The sequence below is a fragment of the Corvus cornix genome, chromosome 4 (genome assembly GCF_000738735.6).
Source record: "Corvus cornix cornix isolate S_Up_H32 chromosome 4, ASM73873v5, whole genome shotgun sequence".
In the NCBI taxonomy this organism is placed as follows: Eukaryota; Metazoa; Chordata; class Aves; order Passeriformes; family Corvidae; genus Corvus; species Corvus cornix.
In genome coordinates, this window is record NC_046334.1 from 67,722,486 (window position 1) to 67,745,870 (window position 23,385).

Below are 23,385 nucleotides of genomic sequence, written 5' to 3' on the forward strand. Positions count from 1 at the left end.
CTGGATGAGTAGCGCAACTGAGACCATTAAAACAAGTCTTTAGCTGAAACAGGTGTGCACAAAGGTTTGCAAACAAGGCTGACCCAGGGCACAGAGGCAGAGCTGCTGGAGCTGTGAGTGAGGGTGAGGAGGTCAGCCTTCAGCAGCAGAGGTGCGCTCCACAAGCACTCAGTGCTCCAAGGACACAGCATTACTCCAGCTTAGCACTCACAGCGTTTGGCAAATTGCCGACGTACCAGCGAAAGGCTACAGCAGGCTGTGATTACAGCACCTCGCTTGCGTGTGTCAGCACCTCAGCTACAGCCTTAGCTATACTCACAAAACTTCTCCATTGCCTTGGCCTCAGTGCAGGTTTCAAAACAATCCTGAAACAATGTGGATTTCAGCTACTCATGACAAGCACATATGCCACAGTGCTGCACAAATTGGAAGCAGAAATGATCTTTGCCCTCATTATGCCTCTCCACTGCTCTGCTGAGGCTGTAATGACAGAGACAGGGCATGTACTGGCAGGTCTCAACTGGAATGAAAATGACTTTCTGGACCACAGGAGAGTTGCTGATATTGTGCCCCTTGAACCTCTCTGCTTCAGTACTGCCACGGGAAAAAGGAAATGAGAGAGGAAAAAGGACTCAGTAAATTAAAAACAGCTCTTCTGCTAATTACATGGAGATCCTCTGGGGAACACACCTGGTGACAGAGCCGTGAAACATTTGTTTATAAAAAAGAGTGTGCCCAGGTACCCTGGACAGATAAAAAAATGTCAGCAGCTCTGTGAGCACCAGCCCCACAAATCTATAAAGACAGAGGGAGAGGGTTGTAACTGCAACAGGGAACTGTGTTTGTATTTCCTATTATCATCATCATCTTTATGTCATTATTCTCCTTTCATATCACATAGGCAAGATTTAGGAAAGAAATTAAACAAGACAATAGAAAATATCTTTCTAGTTAGGCTTTTCCTCTACTCATATCATCTCCTGCTCTTCCCCCCCCACACACCTTTTTCTTTCCAACCAACAGTTCCTCTCTATTTTCAGCCAGATGATTTCTGAAAGGTACAACCAAAATCAGAGCTTCATATTAAAATATAAAGAAAACAACAGACTCAATTTTTTATGGCACCAAAGAACTATCAGAGAAACCAGAAATCACTTCAGAATACCAGCACAGTTGGAAGCTGGCAATTTTTACCATTACGAACCACTTTTGTCACTGCATGACAATACCCTGCTCCTTCACAACAGTTTACTTTGAGGCTGTAGAGGGAGCTATCCTAAAGTCTCCCTAGATGTCTGCAGATGAGGGTGCTGGAGAGACAGCTGGTAGAAGAGGGTCTCCATCTGGAAAAGCAGCTTGTAATCAACTGAAAACCACTGATCAAGCAGAGAAGCACATCAACACAGCAACTTATGAAGGAAGTAGTTCCCAGTGAAACACCATTGCCTTCTCCTTGGCTAGTGGCTCAGAGCACTAAATTCCTGCATCCCTAGGAGATGATTTATTAGTCACAAAAGTTGTGTTATATTTTTATTGTCTTCACAGATAAATCAGGCCAGCAAGACATCTGTAACCATACACAAAAAATATTTATCAAAACAATTAACATTACAAATCTCCTTTTAAAATAATTTATTTCATCAATTTCTTTTTAAATGGTACTGTCTTACAACATACATTATTCAACAAAGATGTCCAGAACAGACTCTAAAATAAGAAACACTTAAATTAAGCAATTGTCTCCGATTAGAATTTCAATTTCACCCACATCCTAACTTGTAAACGTTTGCTGGAATACGCTTCTCTTGTAGGCTTGATTTTTGTGCTTACAAAAACAGCATCAAGTTTCCAGATGTTGAAGAGGACAAGTTATTGTACGGTAAGTTTGCATTCAGTTCAACATACAAGGCAACCAAATGATTCTGTCATTAACGTTAGCATCATGTATATTTTAGTTCACTGCACTAACATTTAAACTAAAACTTCAAACCACGTAATCTTTTAAGTGACTAACATTTAAAAGGCAAGCAGTAATATCCTGAAAGCTTACGAAGGACATAGGCACACAGCTAAGACGGGGGCTCACTCGACAAAGGCTGCGGGTGTATGTATGGCTGCTTTTTTTTGTAGGACGCCCACCTGCAGACGGGGCAGCAGTGTCGCCCACCCGCCAGCCACATCACAATGCAATTCTGGTGGAACACATGACCGCACGGCAAGCCCATCAGCAGGCAGCCCTTTGCAAAATTTTCTAGACACACCACACATTCCGTACAGTGCAACATGTCGGAGGGCCAGGCGGACCAGTCTGGCTCCATGTCACCTGTGGAGCTGTACGAGCCGTAGGACCTGGCTTTGCGTTCAGATGGCTCATGGTGACAATACTGACTGGCACACAAACAGGTCTCGACGCCGCACCGACGCTCTCCTTCACTGCACCTGTGAAACGTGCTCAGCTCATCGTCCTCCGAGACTTCTCTGTCGCTACTGAAGACCTCTTTGTTTTCACTGTCAGAGTCACTTTCGCTGTCTGGAAAGGTTTCCAGCATTTCCTCATCAGAATGGGCGCCGAGGCATTGAAACCTCCACATGGGTAAGTTTTTTATATAATCAGTTGGTATCAGAGGGTGAAGCCAGAGATCAGGGAAGGCCAACCGCTCCAAGAACAAATCTGGGTCTTCATCCCAATCTGAGTCAAAAGGGAAATGTTGAAAAGAAGCAATGGGATGAAACAAGTAGCTGGTGTACCAGTCCCACAGGCTCGACAGCCACTCCAGATTATTAGCGTTTACTTCATCCGTGTTGTTATTGCGTCTTCGCTTCTTCTCAAAGTAATCAATTAGTAAACCATGGCCAAGGTATGTGCTGAGGAAGAGGGCTGGATGTGAAGAGTAGAACATCCAATCAGCCCTCACCCAAGAAGCCAAAGTAGTTGTGTTAGAGTACCTGAAGAGTTTTAAACTGTACTCATAAAAGCTGTCTAAGTAGGGTAGTTGCAAAAAACCTAACACTGGTAGCCAGGAAATAATTAATAGTGAATTGTACGTCCCTAAAGTGCTTATAAGAACCACAAAACGCTTTATAGTGGCACCTTGTGTAATAAACAGGTCCATCCAAGCCATCAGATTAACCAAAACTAAACTTAAAACAAATAAATCATTAACTTCTGGTTGCAATGAGCGCAAAAAGGAGTCCATGGCACGTAGTGATATAAATTCACCAGTGTTATTTCCATACCTGTAAATCCCCTCAGGAGTCCTAAGTATGTACGATGGTGTCTTGTAGATACCGATTTCTGCCATGTAACTTTTATTGTCCCACTTTTCCACGTTCACAAAAATAAACTCTACTCTTCCAGTAAACTTTACACTTAGTGCAGAGAAGAACGCTGGAGGCTGGTCAAGGTTGGCAAATAGGTAAATTTTCACTCGGTACTGGTCACTTTTGTTCCATTCTTCTTTCAGATGTTCCGAGTTGTAGATGGTTTTGATCCGAGAGGCAGCGTGGGCCGTGATCCATTTGAAAATGTGCTCCACTTCAATCTTGCGCCCGCTGTATTCCTTAAGCATGACTTTTCCCTTGGAGGTACTGGTTTGTGGAACCGACATAATGAGGGTGGATTTCAGCCAACCCCTCCTCTTGCAGTATCTACAAAGAAAACAGCAGGTTAGATTACAGAGTTTCATAGCCCCAGAACTGAGTCCTTACATTTCTATTCTAAGCCCAAAAATGAGACATGCTGAGCACCTGGGAACCCTTACAATATAACAGCAGGAAATAAGGGCACCCAATATTCTCTGGCAAAGCATATTTGTTCTTACCATATGTTTATATTTTACAGGAACATTGTAAAGAGATTAGGTATTCATAAAACAGGAAGAGAAATAGTGTTAATTTTCACAGGTCATTAAAGAAAACAAAGCCATGGAGCCATTCATGCTTTGTAACTGGATTTGAATAATACACAAGCTGACTCTTTACTTTAAAGCTTTAGTATTAGAAGCTACTTTTCCTCGGCCTTCCAGCCAAGAAGAAAACCACTCCAGTGTAACTCAATATCCCACAGCTTTCCCAGTGATTCCTTCCATCCTGGTTTTGCTAAGCAGCCATGGGGTGAAGTTGAGCAGACACTGCTCTGTTCGCAGTTCCTTTAATGAAGCTGACAAGTGCCACTTCCTACTGGGACCATTTTGGCAGGATGCAGACAGGCTAAGGGGTGAGGTGAGAGAGCCGGCCACAAAACCAGCGGAATGGGAAGCAGACACATGCTGCTGGATGATTTGGGCTAAAAAATAATCCTGTCTGGCAGGAAGATGGGATGAACCCCAAATCCATACCTAAAAGAAGAGGCTCTCATGGCTGAACCCTGACCCATGGTCCAGAGCCCAGTAACTCTTGAGATTAATCTGCTGACTCACAAGATCCCTTCTCTCATGCATCTTTCCTACCAATATCACTACACCAAATTATCTAGTCCTCCTTTAAGGAAGTATCTGGCAAGCTTCAACAATCAAAATATGACAGAGCCAACAGGCACACAAACTATCTCTGACAACCCTGCACATTGGGGACCACCAGCCTCATTCACCAGCCATCTTACCTACATCCTCTCTCGTTTTGGTCTGTCAACATGTATTTAGACAATTACAACTCCCCTTCCCAGGAATCTGAATGCAGCATTTTTAGAAGGAGCCATAAGGTATTACCCTACTAATAAAGGTATCCTGATTACTGCAGCATGCAGTATTCTTCTGAATTTCAGCTGCAACCTGATGAAATCTATTTACACGGGTTTACCTGACAAAACATTTCTTTCTGACAAAACATTAAAAAAAAGAATTAATTTAAAACATAGTATTTGATCAGAACATTAAGGCTACTTAGGAGCTATGCAAAGAGAAACACTGCCAAATTTTTAAGATGTTCAAATACCAGAGTTTTGATTATACAAGATTATTTTGCATAAGCACTACAAAGCCTAAGAATTTCCTCTTATGATTAACACTGAGATTTCTGTAAACATTTAGGACTTAAGCTGTATAAGATGTGTGTATCCATACATGCCACTGGAATTCTAGACAAAGTCTCCTGTCATGTAAAGCAAACGCCTCCAACAAAATGTTAAAAAAAAAAAGCCTCTTTTTACAGTAACAGAGAATTATTAATAGCTTCTTTGGGTCTGCTCTTCCTTGTTCGAAATCATATGCAAACACAGTGACTCTTGCACAGCACACTGTGTGTTGTCCAAGGGTGTGTGCCAGTTTATATATAAACATACATTTGTCAGGGAACAGGATTTGTCAGTAATTCTGGGAGGCAGGCACTGTATGCAAGGTTCATGCTAACCTGTGCTTCCCCCTTCCAGATGGTGATATAACAACTCTAAAACTGATATATTTGGCTTTGTCCTAAGCAAGCACAATTCCTGTCCCTGAATGCCTGGACTGGAAGGCCAAACTCTTCTGTTCATTCCTCTCCACTGCGGTATTATGCTGTCCACAGTCTACTCATGCATTTCCCACACGACGCTTTAGGAAGCTGCAGAGCTGATAAATAATGTAATGGAGCATTCTGAGCAGACTTTAGGAGAGATAAAAACATGAATAAAGCCACCTTCTGTCACAGCTACTTTTACAACACAGCAAGCCCTGCTGCAAGAACACAGCTGAGTCTTAAGATATTCTTGGGATTTAGATAATCCTTTAAGGATATACCTGGGGTCACTGGAACAGTTAAAAGTGCCAGTACGTATGCCGAATCTTGAGACTTTCTTCACCATTTTCTCCCAGTGGACTTTACCCACCAGTGGGCTTCTGTCATTTGCTATGACCTATTGCCAAAAAGAAGTATTAGTTTAGTATCACAATATTAGTCAGTTTGGTTCCTGAAATGAAGATCAAGTTTCATGAAAACAGAGACAGTCATGCTTGATACTCTTTCCCCTTCTGTTAGGACACAGAGTAGGAATGTACAACTGGGAATCATGGTAAATGTCTTTGGCAAGTGAGCTCTAAGACAGAAATGTGGTTTCTACAGAGAGACAGAAGTGCATCATCATATTAAGTACATGTAAAGATACTAAAATCAGTAGTAGTTAACAAAAACTTTACCACTTTGTGGTAAAATAACAAAACTATCATTACCCAGTCGACAGTAGGGGAGAAAGGAAAGGGATGCAGCAGGTTCCTCTTCTTTGCAATAAAAAAAAGACCATTACTTCATTTCAATTCTCCCTCAAAAGTTACAACATACCAAAGAAATGTTGTCTCAGAGCAAGTAGAATGAGTGGGAATGCATGTACCTGGTACCAGATTAAACTGCCAACAGCCATTCCTGAGCAGTGGAAACTACTGATCAAACTCCCAGATAATCCCTAAGAATCTTGACTCCTTTCTGGCTTTGCCCGTGACTCACTCTGTAACTTTATGTGACTGTTCCACCAACTCCAGTGTCCCATCTGCCATTTCAGGATGATCATTTGCTGTGATCTATCCCAAGGTTTAATTTGTTCTAACACAGTATATTAAAGTCATACTTCAGGTTACCTTGCCGTAAGCTTCTGCTGACACAGATGACAAAGAAGCAGCATTCATCCTCTGACTTATAACTGTATAGGGAGGGGGAAAAAGCCCACAAGGAAAAGAAAACCCTGCCTTCCTGCAGCTGACAGGTAATTTTGAATGACATGACTGATCATGCACTATTCCATGAGCCGTCACATTTTCTATTTTAGAAATGCCTCACATGCTTCTGCAGGCTGACTGGCAGCCACTTAAAATATAATTTTAAATTAAATCTTGAAACTTCCATTTGTTAGATATTTGTTTACTCGCCAGTAAACTTATTCCAATCGTTTTCTGACTTAATAACCTCAAATGTCAGCTTGCCCCTGGAAGTTGGGCTGTCACCATGATTAACAGTTCTCTGTGGACATGCTGAGATTCAACCTAGAAAGCGAGTCCAGCCTTTGAGACTCATACATATTATCTGCTTTGTGCTAAGTAGCAGCCTCGCAGAATCTTAAAATAAAAGAATTCACCAAGCAGAACATTCTACATAGGGAAACAAACTGAAGTCACAGATTACATTCCCATTCCACTAAGCCCAAAATGTTTAAATAACACCAGAGGTGAACACCTAGGTAAGAATCCTTCAAGTTATTCTCAAAACATACACATCACATAGAAACCCCTTTTTCATTAGATAAATGTAACCATCATGCACCGAGACAACCAGCTGGGAAATCTGCTGTATTACTGAGGCTTCTTTAATCACCCAATGTAACTGAAGCCTTGGATATTTTAAACTTCTTCCTTTTATACACTTCAATCAAGAGAGACCAAATTCCTAAGGACACCTTAAAACCAGAATATCCTCGGAGCTACTATGGCATGATAAATGCATCCAACATGGCAAGGAACTACTATATTAGTAGGCACAGAAGTAAAACTTGTGACTGAATTACTCCTTGGTACAACTACTCAGAGATTGGCTTCTTCCAAAACTCTTGTGTGCATGTTCCAAAACAGTAATGAGAGAATGCTAATGTTGTGTGCAGGAGGATAGATCCTGCTCACTGTTCCTTCTGCCTGGCACCACAACATTCACTTTAAATGTCAAGACAAAAATTTGTTGCCATTATTACAGTCACCATTATATTTTACTGTCATCTGCCTGTACTGGTGGAATTTTTAACACCAGCTTAATTCCTTTCCTATGAAAAAGTCTTTCCTCTTGGAGAAAGTTATTTATATTGAAGAACAACGACCTAAGTAGCAGTCTGTATTTTGCAACTACGTAGAGGAACCCTACTATGGTTTTGCACACTGAAGCTTTGTAAAATATTTTGGGCTCATGCTTTTATGTCATTATGGAAAAAAATCCAAATAAACATGTCCATTGCAGCTGCTCCTTGCAGACAACACCCACTTACAGCACTGGGAGTTCACCAAGCCGAGGCAAGGCTTTGTATTTTGGAAAGCAGTCACCACCTCTGTGCATGAGGGAGTCCAAGAAAATACTGCAGGTTAAGCAATCAAAATGTACTTCAGTTTAAATTAAAAATAACCTGCAAACACTTGTAACAGATTTTATTTAAGAAGTGTGAATTTTGGTAAGTTAAGAAATTTAGCTTAAAAACCTGTGACTGAGGAGACTGGGAATTTGAACGTGGAAGAGGCCTGGAAGTTCTTCAAGCCCATGGTGTTAAAGCTATCAGAATTTTATATTTCAAGTAAGGAAGAAAAAAAGGTTGTCAAGTCCTTTACTTCTTCCTAGCAATCACTTCCAAAGAGAGGTTAGAAATGGTTTGACAATCTACAAAGATTGAAAAAAGGTCAAAAGGAAGAGCTATCAAAGGAAGATATGCAAGGAAAAAAAAAGTAAGGAAAAATGAGCTATTCAAGTTAGACCACACAAAGACTATTAAAAGTTGTACCAAAAGGTTTTTCAGTCATATGAATAAGAACAGAACAGGGGGAGAAGCATCAGGATCACCAAACAATGAAGACAGGACAGAAATGTAAGATAATTTTCTTTTTAAAGTTAAATTAATGCTGTGACTCAGTTTTTTGTGAAGGGGAGGCAGCTGGCCATGGACCAGTTAGCAAATTAATGGGAAGAAACTGTATCAACCTGAAGGTGAAAGCAGAACTCAAATAACTTAATGCACTTAAATCAGATGAAGCAGGAAATCTCCATTCCAGAACTGTAGCACAAGCACACACACAGGATCACAGGTGAACCTGTGAAAAATTCTTACAAAACCCTGTCAGAATGTCAGAACAATTCAAATTTTGACAGGACAATAACAAGTTTGTAGCTATATTTAAAGAGCAAATGAAAAAAAAAAATCCCACCAGTTTGATTTCAATAGGATGCAAAAGTGTAGAAGAAATTTTAGAGATGCAGAGACAATGGCATTTTCTACCCCTTTCCAGCATGTAATTACTAAAGATACATTCCTGATTGAGAGATATTTTCCCTGAAGGAAAAGAACAAAGCTTCAAGAGAAAAAGGGAATGTAGTACCCTGTTTGTAGTTTGTATCATGTATTATGCCACATGGAAAATTTACATGAGAGCTGCAGATAGGCTTTTATAGTAAGTAAAAAAAAAAAAGTTTTAAAATGAGCAAGAAATCGGCTACAGCAAAAAGACATCAAAATGCCAGAAAGGTGCTAACAGACATCTTAATAGATTTACCTTAGAGCTCAGTTCAGCATATATTCCCATTAATGCCCTTCCTGTGGGAACTTGAAGTCTCCCAAAGCCATTTGTAGAAGACATAAAACTGAGAAGCACATCTATGTGGGAAAGAGGATTATAACACCATGTAGGAAGAGCTGCACAAATCTTGTAATGCAGAGTGTCACACATGAAATTGAATTCAGTAATGAACAGGACACTTGGGGAGTTCATCAGTTAGAAACAGCGATGGGAAGAAACGCTTGGGGCTATCAGTTGCTCCACAAGAAAACATGAGCCATCAATATTAACTGGCTGCAAAACAAGCAAAGCCCAGGATACATCACACCTTACAAAACAAACTGGTTGATTGACCTCACTTACTGGGAGGAGTGGGGTTGACATCAGGACTCAGTGAAACTAAAAGGCAATGTCAATTTATGCCCAATACAAATTAGCCCTGAATGCAGCCAAGCAGAAGTCAGACACACATTTCCAAGAAGAAAACAGTCAACAGGAGTATTTGAACAACTTACAGTGTAAGAGAGACAGCAAGATATTTTCTAAACACAAATTCTACAGTGTAGCAGAAAGCTGAACTAGCTCATCAAAAAGATCCTTTTCAATCATACAGTCCATTTAATGTTACAGAAATAAAGCCCAAGCTCATAGAAGGTACCTTTTAGGAGATCAGCTAACACAGCTGGGAAACAAATACCACGTTTGGAGAAGCCAAATCCTTCCAGCTTTGCTTATTATTAGCTATGTTCACAATCTGTGACATATCACATGTCAGAGTGACAAGTAAGACAATGAGGGTAACTCAATTAATTCATTAATCATCTTAATAGGCTAAGGGAATCCAATAGGATCACAGTAACCCTGCTACTCAACAACTGCACATCACAGAATGGATCTGCTCCCTAACTCACACCTAACCCAGGCCAGAGGATTGGCTCTGACTACAGGGTCTGAATTACCATCTCTGTAATACTGAAAATGCTGAGATCCTGATGATTTCAAAAGACAGTTGAATAGGGAGCTTTTGCATTGGAAGAGTTCTCATGACATTGAATTACACAGAATTATTCCCAAAGAGTTCAATCAAGAAAGTAATTAGAAAAATTAGTAAATTAGAAAAATATAATTTTTTTGATCTATATGTTAAAGTAGTCATAGTTATGATATTAAAGAATAGACTTTAAAAGCAAATATCCTGGCTCCAGAAAGATACAAACACTTGGAAAAACAGGACTAAGTCAGCAAAGCACTTTGCCTCTCTCGCCTAATCTAAACCCAACGTGTATTGGACAGGTGCATCAGTATTGCAATAGCTACCTTATAACCATCATCAATCCAGCTACTCCTTAATTTCCAGGTATCATTAAGCATTTTAAAAGATTATTTTATGAAACATAGTTTCCTAAAATACAAGTAAAAGTATGACTGAAATTGAGGAGACTTGAGGAAACAGCTGATGTTAGAGTTTGCTGTAGCAATGCAATATGCAAAGACAGACTCCTCTCCTGGTACCCCTGAAGTACTTGAGCATGGCATGAGAATGACCTCACTTGAGCATTCTCCTGTTTTCTGTGCATTTAAATCAGATTTTGTTCAATTTCTTTCAGACAGGCATGCAGAGATTTCAAAGCAGGTCACAGGAATGAGATTTGTTCTCAGTAAGTTTTGAGGCTCACTCACAACTAAAAGTGCTCGAATATCACAAGGCATGACAATGAGCCAGAGATGGGCAAATGCAGAACAAACACCTCATGTACTCCAGCTCTCATTATTTTAACCAATTCTAGCTGGGATGGCAAGTGTCAGGCACACCTGCTCATACCAACAGCACACAATTTTGAACACACAGTCAAAACTTGGTTTTACAGCTCAGCCATGAAGACGACAACTTCAAGTGCTCCTCAACTCTGGACACTAGGGCACCATGACAGACTTCAAACCACCAGGAAGAACAAAACCCATTAAGTAAGAGACATCATTCCCTGCTGCACATACACACATACAGGTAGTTCTCTCAGGAGCAGTCAGTCCTCACCCTGCCTCAGCAAGTCACTCTCCACGTAAGGGAATACAGACATTTGAATTGGAGAAAAACTGTGTAGTTTTGACAAAGACAAAACTGATTTCTAACTGATTTAATGAACTGGTAAGGTTGTATAAACATGAGAATTGTCTGTTTGGTTCAGTGGTTTCCAGTTTGAGACACCCATGAACTCTGCTACAGTGCTTGCAGAGGGTAAAAGAGCAGAGGAAACTCAGTATTACTGTAAAGATACCATGCATGCCCTGGAAGATTTTTAGGGATCCACAAAGATAAAAAGTTTCAAACACTCTAGTCACAGAACCCTTTCTCATCAACAACTATGCTGCAAACTCTGCTTCTATAGATAAAATAGAAGTAAACATACAATTAAGTATAAATGGATGGGTAATTTACTTATTAGAAACTTGGAAAAAAGCTCACTTATTCCACATAATGTCAGTAGGTTTCTACATGAATGTCTGCACTTCTGTTAACTCTGAGACATCTCAATTTCTGTTTATTATTTGACAATGTGTTGATGGAACTGAATTTCCACTTAGACTCTCTTTCCTAAGAATTCACAACTCATTCAGAATCCACCCATATGGACTGAAGATATCTGAAGATTTTTTGCCTTTCTTAACTGAGAAAGAGATTGTGAGAAATCACGTTAAAATAGACAAAGACTACATCCATCATAGCATGCAAAAATTAACCACCTCAAAATTACGTGTAGTTTCTCAAGGGAGGTGAGGTGATCTATGCACTGATCTGGACAGTCAGTTAAGCTCTCAGTTAAGTCAGAGGTTGAGAATAAATGAGCTTCTGCAATGAATTAACATAGACACACAGGCAATACAAGGACTATTACATTCCAGCTGATGGTATCATGCACCCTTGACTGGATATGAAGCCTCTCAAGAAGAAAACTGAAACTTAAAATCAGGTATCCTATGGTAAATGATCCTGAAGGGCTATTGGAAAAGACACAAATACTGAATGATGTGTTTTGAAAGATTGAGTGTTTCTACTTTGTGTCCTTCTAGCAAAAACAGCTGATCACCTGGTAAAACTCAAAAGGCAAATAAATATGAAAATTATTCATCCTACATGCAAGCAAAAGAAAGAACAAACCATCACCACCAGAACACTGCAAGCACATCCCTTGCCCTGTGACTACACCACTTGAACTAGAAACTGAGATGCAGAACAGACTGCAGAATTTTATATCCATAATAATGGCCTTTGCACCTCTACCAGACACAATCAAAATGTCCGTCCTAATACTTCAATGCCAGGAAGAAAGTTCCCTTTACTTCTCTCTGCCACTATGTTACAGCAGAGACTTTTAAAATAAAAAATACACATTCATTTAGATTTTAACTTCATTCAAAGAGGATTTTTATCTGTAGATCCTTTTCAAAAGCCATAATGACTACAATATTGTTGGATGTGACAGGCTTCTAGAGACCAACCAGAGCCTGGAAAAGTAAGGCATGTTACTCTTCTAACCAACAAGAGAAGCAGCTCCAGAAACTATCAGCCACCCTCCTTGCCAGCCAAAGAAGTGCACAACAGCAGCTGACAAGCAAGAATGGCATAAAAGGAAAGGTGATGAGATCATGAGCTAATAGGAGAAAGAACATGCTGCTGTCTGTGCCTCTACGGAAGCGCCACACGGGACCTGTGAACAGCTACACTGGTAAACAAATTCCCACTGAACTGGGATGCTTTGCATGTGGATTTCCAGAAAATATAGAAACAAAGCCACAAAACACTGATTCCTTGTGTATTGACTTTGACTTTCTTCAAGGAATTCATCTTGCTGACTCTAAATAATAAATTCACACCTCAATTTTTGTCAAACTTATAAAAAAATAGTAATCCTTTCCTCTTTTTTCCTTTTGATTCTCTGCAGACAGTGATGACTGTCACATTCTCAGCCTGTGCCACACCAGAAATTTCATTTATATGCACTGGAAAATAAAAATCATCTTCAAAGTCTCAGTCCTCTCATACATCATCACAGTGTTCAAACCAACTCAAGCAACAGCCACTGTGCCAGCTGAGCCAGAACTGCTCCTCTCCCTCTGCTCCTTTCCAGCAACCCCAGAGAACAGGGATTCAAGGCTCAGGATACTGAAAAGGATCTGGAGATCCTTTCTGCTTCCCAGCCAGTAACAACACAGCAGGGGAATCTCCAACCTTGCCCAAGGTCACCAAACCCAACCATGAGGCATCCTCGCTCCCCTGCACGAGCATTGAGCTGGTTAATTAGCTGGAAAGTTTCCACAGGATTCCTAATGGCAAAGGAGGATGGGCAAGGGAGAGAATCAAGAGTTAGAACCGGGAAGTGATGGCAAAAACTAGCTCTGCAGGGATGAGGTCTAAGAAAAGAGTGTGGGAAAACCTGTGAAAAGGACATAAAGAATCCAGCATGGGAGTTATCCAGACAGGAGTTGTGGTGGGGAATGGAGCAAACGAAAACTCCAAAGTGATGAAAACTTGAAAAGCAAGAATGAAAAATAGAAATTAGACATGTCTTGTGGTTTTTATTGGAGAGAAACAGACAAATAGTGTTCAGCAAGTAAATCATTCAGTAAATTCCACTATTTTTTTTTCCACAGCTATTGTGACCAACTGAATAGCTGTGCAAATACTCCCAGAATGATGACAACATTCATCACACTAGAGATATCAAAACACAGCCTATCTGACCTGCTATTAGGATGCTAGTGGAAAATATATTACAAGTAAAATTCTGCAAGCAACAGACAACAGAGAACTATCATATTTCACCCTTTGGCACTGCACGGGGAGGAGGGAAGGTTTTTCACAGCATATTCATGCTTGTATTTGTCAACTAGCTTGGGGACATGTAAACTTCCTTTCAACACTCTCTCTCTGCCCTCCTGTATGACTTAAACCACAAACTCAGATTCAATAAACTCCAAATACATCTTTCCAAAAACACAAATGCCATTTCAAGTCTGAAGATAATCTGTCCTCTTGTCTATTTTGGGGTGAGATCTGATGTGGTGACAGTGCAGGTCTAATAAATAGATTATCAAGATTTAATGACTTGCTGTTAAAGAGAAAACATGAAGTGAAACCAGACAAATCAGGTAGGAGCTCTCAACTGAACAATTAATTGCCTGGTGGGGGATTTGCCTGATGTGGCTGTTAGCAGGGAACTTATGACTTAAAAACACCCTCTTATCAACAGAGAAGTTGACACAGAAAAATAATTTCTACATTTTGGTCTAGGCTACTTATGTTCTCAGGAATGATGATTAATTGCTTCAGAATCCTATTGGAAAAAGTCTGTCTTTATTTTCCTAAATGATCTCTTGTTCTCATGCAGCAGTAGGGAAGCACGCTCTAAAATTGCTGGGCCCAAAATGTTTGGGAGAAAGTTAACTTTAAGCCACTGGAATATGTTGTAGAAGCAGTCTGCTAGTCTGGGAAGTTAGCAGACTGAGATCCTTCCTGCCTTTGTGAAGAGCCAACAGAGATTTTACAAGTGCTCTAACCTCTCAGACAAGCAGAAACTTAAACTGGTTGGGTCTGAGCATGTAATGCAGCCAAAAGGAAGAGCAGCACCAGGAGCCTGTACCAGCTGGGAGCATCTGTACTAATGCACCTACTTCACACATTACACAGGCTCTTACAATCCCAGGGCCAAGGACTCACATATTCTGTGTACTTCAGTGTGTGCTGCTTCACTTGTTTTCTGGTTCTAAAGTGCCTGCTTTTCAAAAAGCAATCTAAAGAATAACAGGCTTTTTTTTCTTCCTGTCTGTATAGGAACTCTGGCACTTCCAGCCTTTCTTGTTTTATTCTTTTATTCCTCATCTCCCAGATGAAGTTTATCTTTGTCACCATCTCTTTGTTACACATTTTTACAACTAGTTAACTGCCCTCATAAACTCCTCCTTTGAAACACATTTTGGATGTGATAAATATACAAAAATAAACAATAAAATTTATATACCTGTACCAGCCAGATCCCATCTTTCGTGTCTTCTACAAGCTCATAGAAATGCATTTCACCACTGAAGTTTGTACTGGAAACTGATTCAGAGGCCTCTTCCTCTTTGAGAGCTGAATAAAGCTCTCCTTCCATGAGGTCTCCTGAAAAAGAGACAATTGGAGAAATTCGACTAAAATGGCACTGGAGAAAGATTACTTCACGAATTCTAGTAACAGCTTAACTAACTATATTTGAACGGTTGCTCAGAGAACCTTTTCAGTACAAAGGTAGCTAAAGTTGTTACTATAATTCTATCTCTGGTGACATGACTATGAACAAATTGACTTCAGTAAGACCACAGAAGACACGAACGCTCTGTTTCTGATTACACAGATGTACCACACGCATGAGCACACAAAGGAATAAAAACATCTAAGGTTCATTCTCTGCAAATAACAACATTCAGTGGTTGAGAGCAATTTTAGTCGGTACATCTTTGCTTTCATTTCACAGGCTTGCAATTTTGCAGCAAGCAACTTCTTAACACTGATAATTCAAACAGACTTCCAAAATGTCAATCATTAATTTTGGACCAAAACCCAGTGTAAAGTAAAAATCTCAGGCAGTTTAGCTGTTGGCTTCTGTTTGCACAGTTGGGAAAAGTTCCCATGAACTCCAGTTGCAGCGATGTAAAGAGCTCACAGTAAAATCATCTGATTATGATTCCTTGGCAATCTCATTTCCTTCTCATGTTTTGTTTCACAATCATTACAAACACTGTTAATGACAACCAGCATTCTAGTAACTAATCTACTAAGCTTTAAGAAATGAAGTCTTGTCCAAAACCAGTTTCCTTAAAAATACAAAAATAAGTGTAACAGCTGAAACCCTTGAGGGGTTTGCAAAAATATTCATAAAATTTAGAGGAAAAAAAACCACCAAAACACAACCACGGAAAAATGCTGCAAAGCCTGTTGGTATGAGAAGTGTTTCCATGACATTTGAAGAAGTTGGTTAATACAGTTTGTTTGGAGTTAAACACTTCCCTGCAGCATATGCAACCCAAACATCATGACATCATGAAAGTACCTGACAGCCAAGGAGTGAAAGTGATTGGAAACAAAAGTGAAAGTGCCTAATGCTTTTTACTGTTGGAGCAGCAAAGCCAATAAACAACATGAAAACATAAACAAACAATGAACAGTAACAGCAAATTAGATTTAAATGCCCAGGATTAATATCAATTATTTAAACTAGAATTTTTAAGGCTATATGGCAGGCACTACATCCTTCTAAATCCTTCTCCCTCTCTGTCCAGATATTAGAGACCCTCACTGCCTATCCTGCTCGCTGGGATTTCTCTCTGTCCTGGATCAGCAGCCCTTCCATCATTGATTTAAAACCAGCTACGCACATTTTCCTGCTTGGCTGGCACTACAGCTATTACATCAGCCCCATCTCCCAGTCCTTGGGGCCAGCTCCCTCCGACTGCTCCAGGCAGCATCCTTACTTTCAGGACACTTCTGCCATTCTTACATCTCCACTGCTCTCCATCCCTCGCTGTTCATCACCCCCAAGAAGTCCACCTCCTTCACCTGGTTCTCCTTACTTCCGAAATGCCTCCCTGCCTTTTTCCAAGCTGTTTTTTGTACGCAGGAACTAGTTCTGCTCCCCTTGTATAAAACCACCTCAACCTTGGGTACCCATCCCTTCTGCTCCTCAGCTATGAAATCATCGCTTTCCTTGAGGCCCATCTTGATAGCCGTACCTGTAATAAACCCAGCAAACGGGTGGGAATACACGGGACCAAGCTGGCCCCAGCTGTAAACAGTAGCCTACCGCAGCTATTTGGTGTCTCTCCTCCTCGTTTTTCACGGCAGACGACATTCGCTCCCATCTGTGCCACCCGCACTGACCCGACCGCCCGCAGCGGAACTCCCGGCGAAGGGGAGGGAAGGGCCGCTGCTGGTGCCCCGTCCAGCGCAGGCCTTTCCCTCGGCGCAGCCCGCTCGGGCTCACAACGCCGCCAGGCTTTGACCGTCACCCCCCGAGGTCCCCGGCCTCCCTCCATGGGCCCCCTTGCTGGGGGGAGCCAGCTCGCTCCCCAAACCCGCCCTCCGAAGGGAAGCAGCGCCCGGGTCTCCATCCAAGGGCGGCCAGAGCCCACGCGGGGTGGCCGGACACCGACCTCCGTTCGTCCCCCCGGGTCACGGGGAGCTCCGCGTACCTGACTTCTCCACCAGCTCCCGCACATCCTTCTTCTCGGGCAGCCCCGAGTGCCCCAGCCCGCGGCACTCCAGGATGGTCCGCAGCTTCCTGAAGCTCAGCGCCACCGGGTCCACCAGCTGCGTGGCGAGGAAGCCGCTCTCGTACCACGCCACGGCCTCGAACACCCGGGCCAGCACGAAGAGCGCCAGGAAGTAGAGCAGCAAACAGCACAGCTTCACCCACATCTTCCCGGGAGCGCCGAGCCGGAGGCCGGGCTGGGGAGGGAGGGAGGGAGGGGAGCGGGGGCTGTCAGGGGAGCGGGGCCGCGGCCCCCCCGCCTCCCGCCCGCCGCTGTCGCTGTCCCCGCCCCGGCGGAGCCGCGGAGACATAACAGTGACGTGAGCAGCCGGCACCGCCCCCCTGCCCCTTTTTCCCCTTTTCCCCCTTCCCCTTTTCCCCTTCCCCTTCTCCTTCTCCCCCGCCGTGATTCAGCACTGCGGCCCGACCCCGCATCACCGGGCTCGGGGGGCGGTCGCGTCCCTGCCCCCGGTTGCAACTTTGGACCCTGCGGCTGTGCTTGCTGCGAGAAAAATAACATATAAAATAGCTCCGATATCGGGGAGGGAGAGGGCAGGATCCGACCCGGCCGGCACTTTTCATGAGAAGAAAAATATTTACAGAGCCAGAACTGGGGGCCGATATTTGCAGGGCCGATCTGTTCGGGCAGTTTTAGGGCAGCTTAGTGGACAGAGTTTATTTGGATTCGGGCTGCTGGGTGTAGGGATGATCCGTCCGCTCCTCATTCCTGCACGCCAGCCCCGCTCCCAGCGCGAAAGCAAATTCCACAGCGAGATTCATCTGCACGGGTCGGAACTCGGACTCTGCAGCTTTGCCTTGGCACTCGAGCGCTGAGAGCTTGTGCCAAAGGGACAGCCAAAGGCAAGCATGAGCTGCACCCCGACTTCGGATAAGGGTTTAGGTTGGATCTGTGCTCACACTGGAAGCATTTTGGAGCACAGCGTGGGTCCCCGCTGAAGTGGATCCACGAAGAACCATCCCGGGCTGTACCACAGATGTTGGCCTGCAAAGATACAATTTAGTCTGCTACAAAAACCGTACTAAAATCAAGCTGCTGCGTTGAGATGAAGGCTCTCCTCTGAAGGAAACTCAACATTGCTTTTGTATGTTTAGTTATTTTAAGAATCCATAATTTGCATGAAAATTGGCAGCTAACACAGATGAGCACAAAAATAGCACAGCTTAATTTTAAAAACACTGAGAACTCCCCAGAGTGTACACGCTGTAATTCTGTACTATCAATTTTCAAAAAGGCACACTAATATTGATCTGGAAAAAAGCATTTAAATCACTGTACTCCTCAGAGCCTTTAAAACACATTTACAGGTTTCTCAGTGTGCTGATATGATTTAAAAAGGAAAAATGAATCAACAATCCAGGTTCAGCTCGTTCTGTGACACAGCCACCACAGCCTCTTTCAGAAGAAAATCATGACACTGTGTTCTTCAAGAATGGGCTCATTTTAGTTCTTGAAAAGGGAAGAGTGGAGGGATTGCAGATGTAGCTGCTCTCAAAGCCCTTATGGGCTGGTAAATGTTGTGCTCTTCCACTGGGAGTCATATACAACGTTATTCTTCAACATTTTTATCTGGAAAACATAAAAGTGGACTGCAAACCTTGTATCTGCTGGTGTTGCTTGGTTAAATACAAAGGGATTTTGGCAGCTCTGCTGGGTTTGCAGTGAGCTTCGGGTGGCAGGTCCAGGTGGGACAGAAGGTACCAGGGGTGGAGGGGCTCACAGAGGGGGTCAAGTGCTCTTCTCTTCCTTCACAGCCACTGCAGCCTGGAGAACTTCCCCTGCCAAAGCCAGGGCCCATCTCCCTAATGAGCAGGTGGCAAAGCATCAATAAAATGAATCCTTTGCCCTTGGCAAAAACCAAGGGAGGGGCTTTGTCCCTGCAGCTGGTGGAGCCAGGGGACAGTCAATAAAATAGGCATTTCCCATCACCTGTCAGGGGGGCTCAGGCAGGCTCTGAGCCCTGAAGTGCCCCAGGTTCTTTTTCAGAAGCTTTGTGAAGGCCCCTTTCTTTTGTCACACATACAAGAACTTGCCTGATTTCTCTACCTTTTGTTTCAAGTGAGTGTGAAGTAACTCCCACCCGTGTGAAGTGATGGGTGGGAGTTTGAAGAAGAACTTTGTATATTTAGTTGGAAAACATGGTTGGGTTGGGGTTTTTTGTTTGTTTGGGTTTGGTTTTTGTTTTGGTTTGTTTTACATGAGCACCTCAGACCCTGCTCCAGTAGATCCCTGTGTTTCTCCCCTGTAATTTCTTCGGGGATGCCCTCGCTTCCCCCTGCAGGAAGGCACCTCACAACAATTACTACACTCACAGCTGAACTATTTGCAACACCAACTGCTGGGGAGGCTGTCACCAGTGTATCATTTCCGAGTGCTCATGGGCTGAACTAAATGAGGCCCCTGCAGAGACAAAGCCAATCATCTGCCAGAACTCAAGAAGCCCTGGAGTCGTTTCAGGAAAGTACAAATGGTATTTCAAGCCAGTATTCAAAATCCCCAAAAACAACCCAAAACAAAGCAGCTGCCAACACTGAAGCACCCGGGTGAGGGGTGGGTACAACCAGGAACTGCAGGTGATGAGCTGACCAAAGGTCTGGCAGAGCAAACCTAAATGGATCCAGCACCTCTCCCAGGCCCTCTGGTCCTCTTTTCCCTCCCCATCTCCACATATCTGATGCACCAAGATGACCTTTCCAGAAAATGTTCTGTTTTCTAGATGTAGCTGTCCTTTAGTTTTCAGTTGCAATTAGAATGTCTTTGACATGTCACCTGCAAACAATCTTTCAGGGAGTTTTAATTATCTGGAAAATCTAAATATCTTAACAGTGAATTGAAATTAATTTGGGCTGAACACAAAGATGACACGTGCTGGCATTTTTAAAGACCCCAGGGTTAACACTACTTAATTAACAGCATTAAACAGTCATCAGTCAGTCAGTCCTATGCTCACAGAGCAAATATTACAAATGTGACGAGAATGGAGAATATAAATTCCACCTTTAAACAAAAGCCCAAAGCAAGGATCTGCTTTTAAATAATTTTGGCAGCAAAACTATTTTACTATCATTTAGGAGCTAATGAGCCCAAATGCTGAGAACTGGGACAGCCACCTTTCCCTGTCAGACAGCCAAACCTGCAGTCTTTTTATCTGCTGCCCCTTGATAAATGGCAAGGATTCCCTCTCCTCCCCCATCTTTTCCTACGAGCAGTTGCTGACTGTGCAGCCTGGGAATACGGACAATAATCCGCTTTCCAGACTTCTGTGGGGAACATAAGTACTGTCATTTTGAAAACAGTAAAACAGAGGATTTAAAATCGTAATTCAATCCTTTACCATGTTAAAATAACGTCACACCTTTTTTATGAGTTTTTCAAGGTAAGAGTTCAGCAAACTAGTATTCAAACAACCTGAAAGACAGTTTTCCCAAGAGCCAACTCTGTAAATACAATTTACTTCGATGACAAGAATTGGACCTCGATGATCCTTGTGGGTCCCTTCCAACTCAGGATATTCTATGATTCCGTGAATTTCTGGGAATTCACTAACACAGAAATTCTTGATGGGCTTCTTTATCAATATGGGTGCATCTCAACATGTTTTCAGGTGTGATATGAAACTGTACCTCCGTGTAATCTGATATTAAATAAAACAAAGAAGCTTTTATAAGAGTCTCAAAGCAAGACGGCAGCAGACCAGACATTATTGTGTTGTAGGCAGAGGAATTTTAAATCAGAAGATGTTTCCTGCTATGTACTAGTGGCCAATGGGAAGTAGATTTAACAGAGGTGAGAATCTGTAACATAGTGACCACTACTGACAGCTCAGCTAAAGCCCTGGCTGTTTAACCACGGAATTCTGGCATGGTTTGGGTTGGGCGGGACCTCAAAGACCATCCAGTTCCACCCCCTGCCATTTGGGTGAGGCAGTCCCGGTGATCTGCTGGTGATTCACACAGGAATTCAGGTTGGACAGGACGCCAGGAGGTTCTGAAGCCCAACCCCCTGTTCAGGGTCAGCTGTGACACCCCGGCAGGTGATCAGGGCTTTCTGCAGCCACAGCTGGAGCTGATGGTCACCCCCTGCGGGAATCTGATTTGCCTATAAACACACAGTGATTAACGGCACAGAAACGGACATCAACCGGGACAAACCAACCTACAGGAGCAGAATAGATTAATTAAAGCTTCAAATAAAGACACTTTTTTCCTAGGCAGTTTGCATTTTCTGTTTTTGCACTAGTGAAGAACTATTTGTTGTCCCCTTGGAGAAGATAAGCTCTGTTTAATGTCCAAAATAAATAAATAAGGAGACCTTGCTTGAGTGTGCTGAGATGACCAAGGAGCCCACAGCACTAGAGAACTTCACAAATGAAACCCCTGTCCTGATGATGTATGAAACCAAAGATAGTGCTTGTGTTTAAGCATAATTTGTGATGAATAAAGAGCAAAAACACATAAAACAGCAGTTTGGGCCGAAATCTGACCAATTTCTGAACGTAAGCATCACACAAGTCCTGTGTTCTTGTGAGAATACAGAACTCTTGATTTTCCCATCCTGCCCAGCAAACTGGACACAGATGAAGCAACACTGCCCCAGGCTCAGACCAAATGCTAGTTTTCCAGTCAACTCTGTCCAAATTTATTAGGAGCTTTACTTGTACTGTACTACACAAAAACACAGAGTCCTGTGTGTCCTGGGCTACTGCCTCCCAATACCGAAGTTCATCATCATAAAATCACAGCATGGTTTGAGGTGGAAGAGACCTTGAAGACCATTTAGTTTGAACCCCCTGCCATACACAGGGACACCTTCCACTAGTCCAGGTTACTCAAAGCCCCATCCAGCCTGGCCTTGAATTCTCCCAGGGATGGGGCATCCACAACTTCCCTGGGCAGTCTGTTCCAGTGCCTCCCCACCCTCACAGCAAAGAATTTTTTTCCTAATATCCAATCTAAACCCACTCTCTTTCAGTTTGAAGCCATTCCCCCTTGTCCTGTCACGACATGCCCTTGTCAATAGTCTTGCCCCATCTTTCCTCTAAGTTCCCTTTAGGTACTGAAATGACACAATCAGGTCACCCCAAAGCCTCCTCTCTTCCAGGCTGAGCAATCCGAATTTTCTCAACCTTTTCTCATAGAAGTGAGAAAATTCATCCTCTCATCAACTTGGCGGTCTCCTCTGAATTCGCCTGGAGCTGGTGTCAACCAAGTGGAATTCGATCTGAGGCATCTCTTAGAGCACATTTTCATAAGCCGCTGCCAGTGCAATGCACTTCAGTCTGTCGGCCAACAAAACCGAGCAGGAAGTTTACCGACCAGTTAACAACCCAACGACAGGTTAAATACTTCGTTTTCGGCTCGCCGGGCTTCTTAACTCAGCCCTGGCGCAGCTTAGAGCCGCTGCTCGGCGTTACTTCTGCGATGTTTGCGGCAGCTGCGAAACGCCACCCCCACAACGGGGCTGGGAGAGAACCCTTTGTGCCGCGGGCACCACCCGGGGGTCACCTCACCGATGGCGGCACCACACCCACGCCATGGCCCTAAGCCGCTCCTCGGCCCAAAGGATCAAGAACCGAAGGAGACACCACAACCCCCCGAGGCCTCGCCGGGCCCGGCGCCTCTTCAGGCCTCGGCGTCGCCGTGACAACAGCGCCCTCAAGGCCCCCGCGCTTAGCTGCCCACCTCCGTGCCTGATCCGCAACACCCGCCGGCTACCCTTCCCCAGGCTGACTCCCACGCGCCACCTGACCGGGAAACGCTTCCTGATCCCACCGGGACACCGGGAAAAGCGACCCGCCCACCCCCCGCCGGCGGGGGGGGCTAGAGGTGCCCGCCGCGCCGCCTGACTGAAAACCGCCGCTCCGCCCTGCGTTGCGCGA

At 43.3% G+C, this 23,385-nt stretch overlaps 1 protein-coding gene across 4 annotated transcripts; it reads right to left on the reverse strand.

Annotated features, from left to right (window-relative positions):
- Nucleotides 1–1,517: 1,517 nt before the first annotated feature.
- Nucleotides 1,518–23,320, reverse strand: RNF103 (ring finger protein 103). 4 transcript variants are annotated; one of them, XM_039550605.1, is made up of 6 exons: nt 23,189–23,320; nt 18,407–18,491; nt 17,430–17,685; nt 15,224–15,363; nt 5,715–5,830; nt 1,518–3,648 (listed from the first exon to the last, which is right to left on the reverse strand). In XM_039550605.1, the coding sequence occupies exons 2-6, from the start codon at nt 18,464–18,466 to the stop codon at nt 2,070–2,072; spliced, it is 2,151 nt and encodes a 716-aa protein (XP_039406539.1). In that variant the 5' UTR covers nt 18,467–18,491; nt 23,189–23,320; the 3' UTR covers nt 1,518–2,069. The 4 variants fall into 4 exon arrangements, with proteins under 4 accessions (XP_039406539.1, XP_039406540.1, XP_039406538.1 ...); XM_039550606.1 differs by lacking the exon at nt 23,189–23,320 and adding an exon at nt 19,105–22,358; XM_039550604.1 differs by lacking the exon at nt 23,189–23,320 and having other exon boundaries at nt 18,407–22,358.
- Nucleotides 23,321–23,385: the final 65 nt, after the last annotated feature.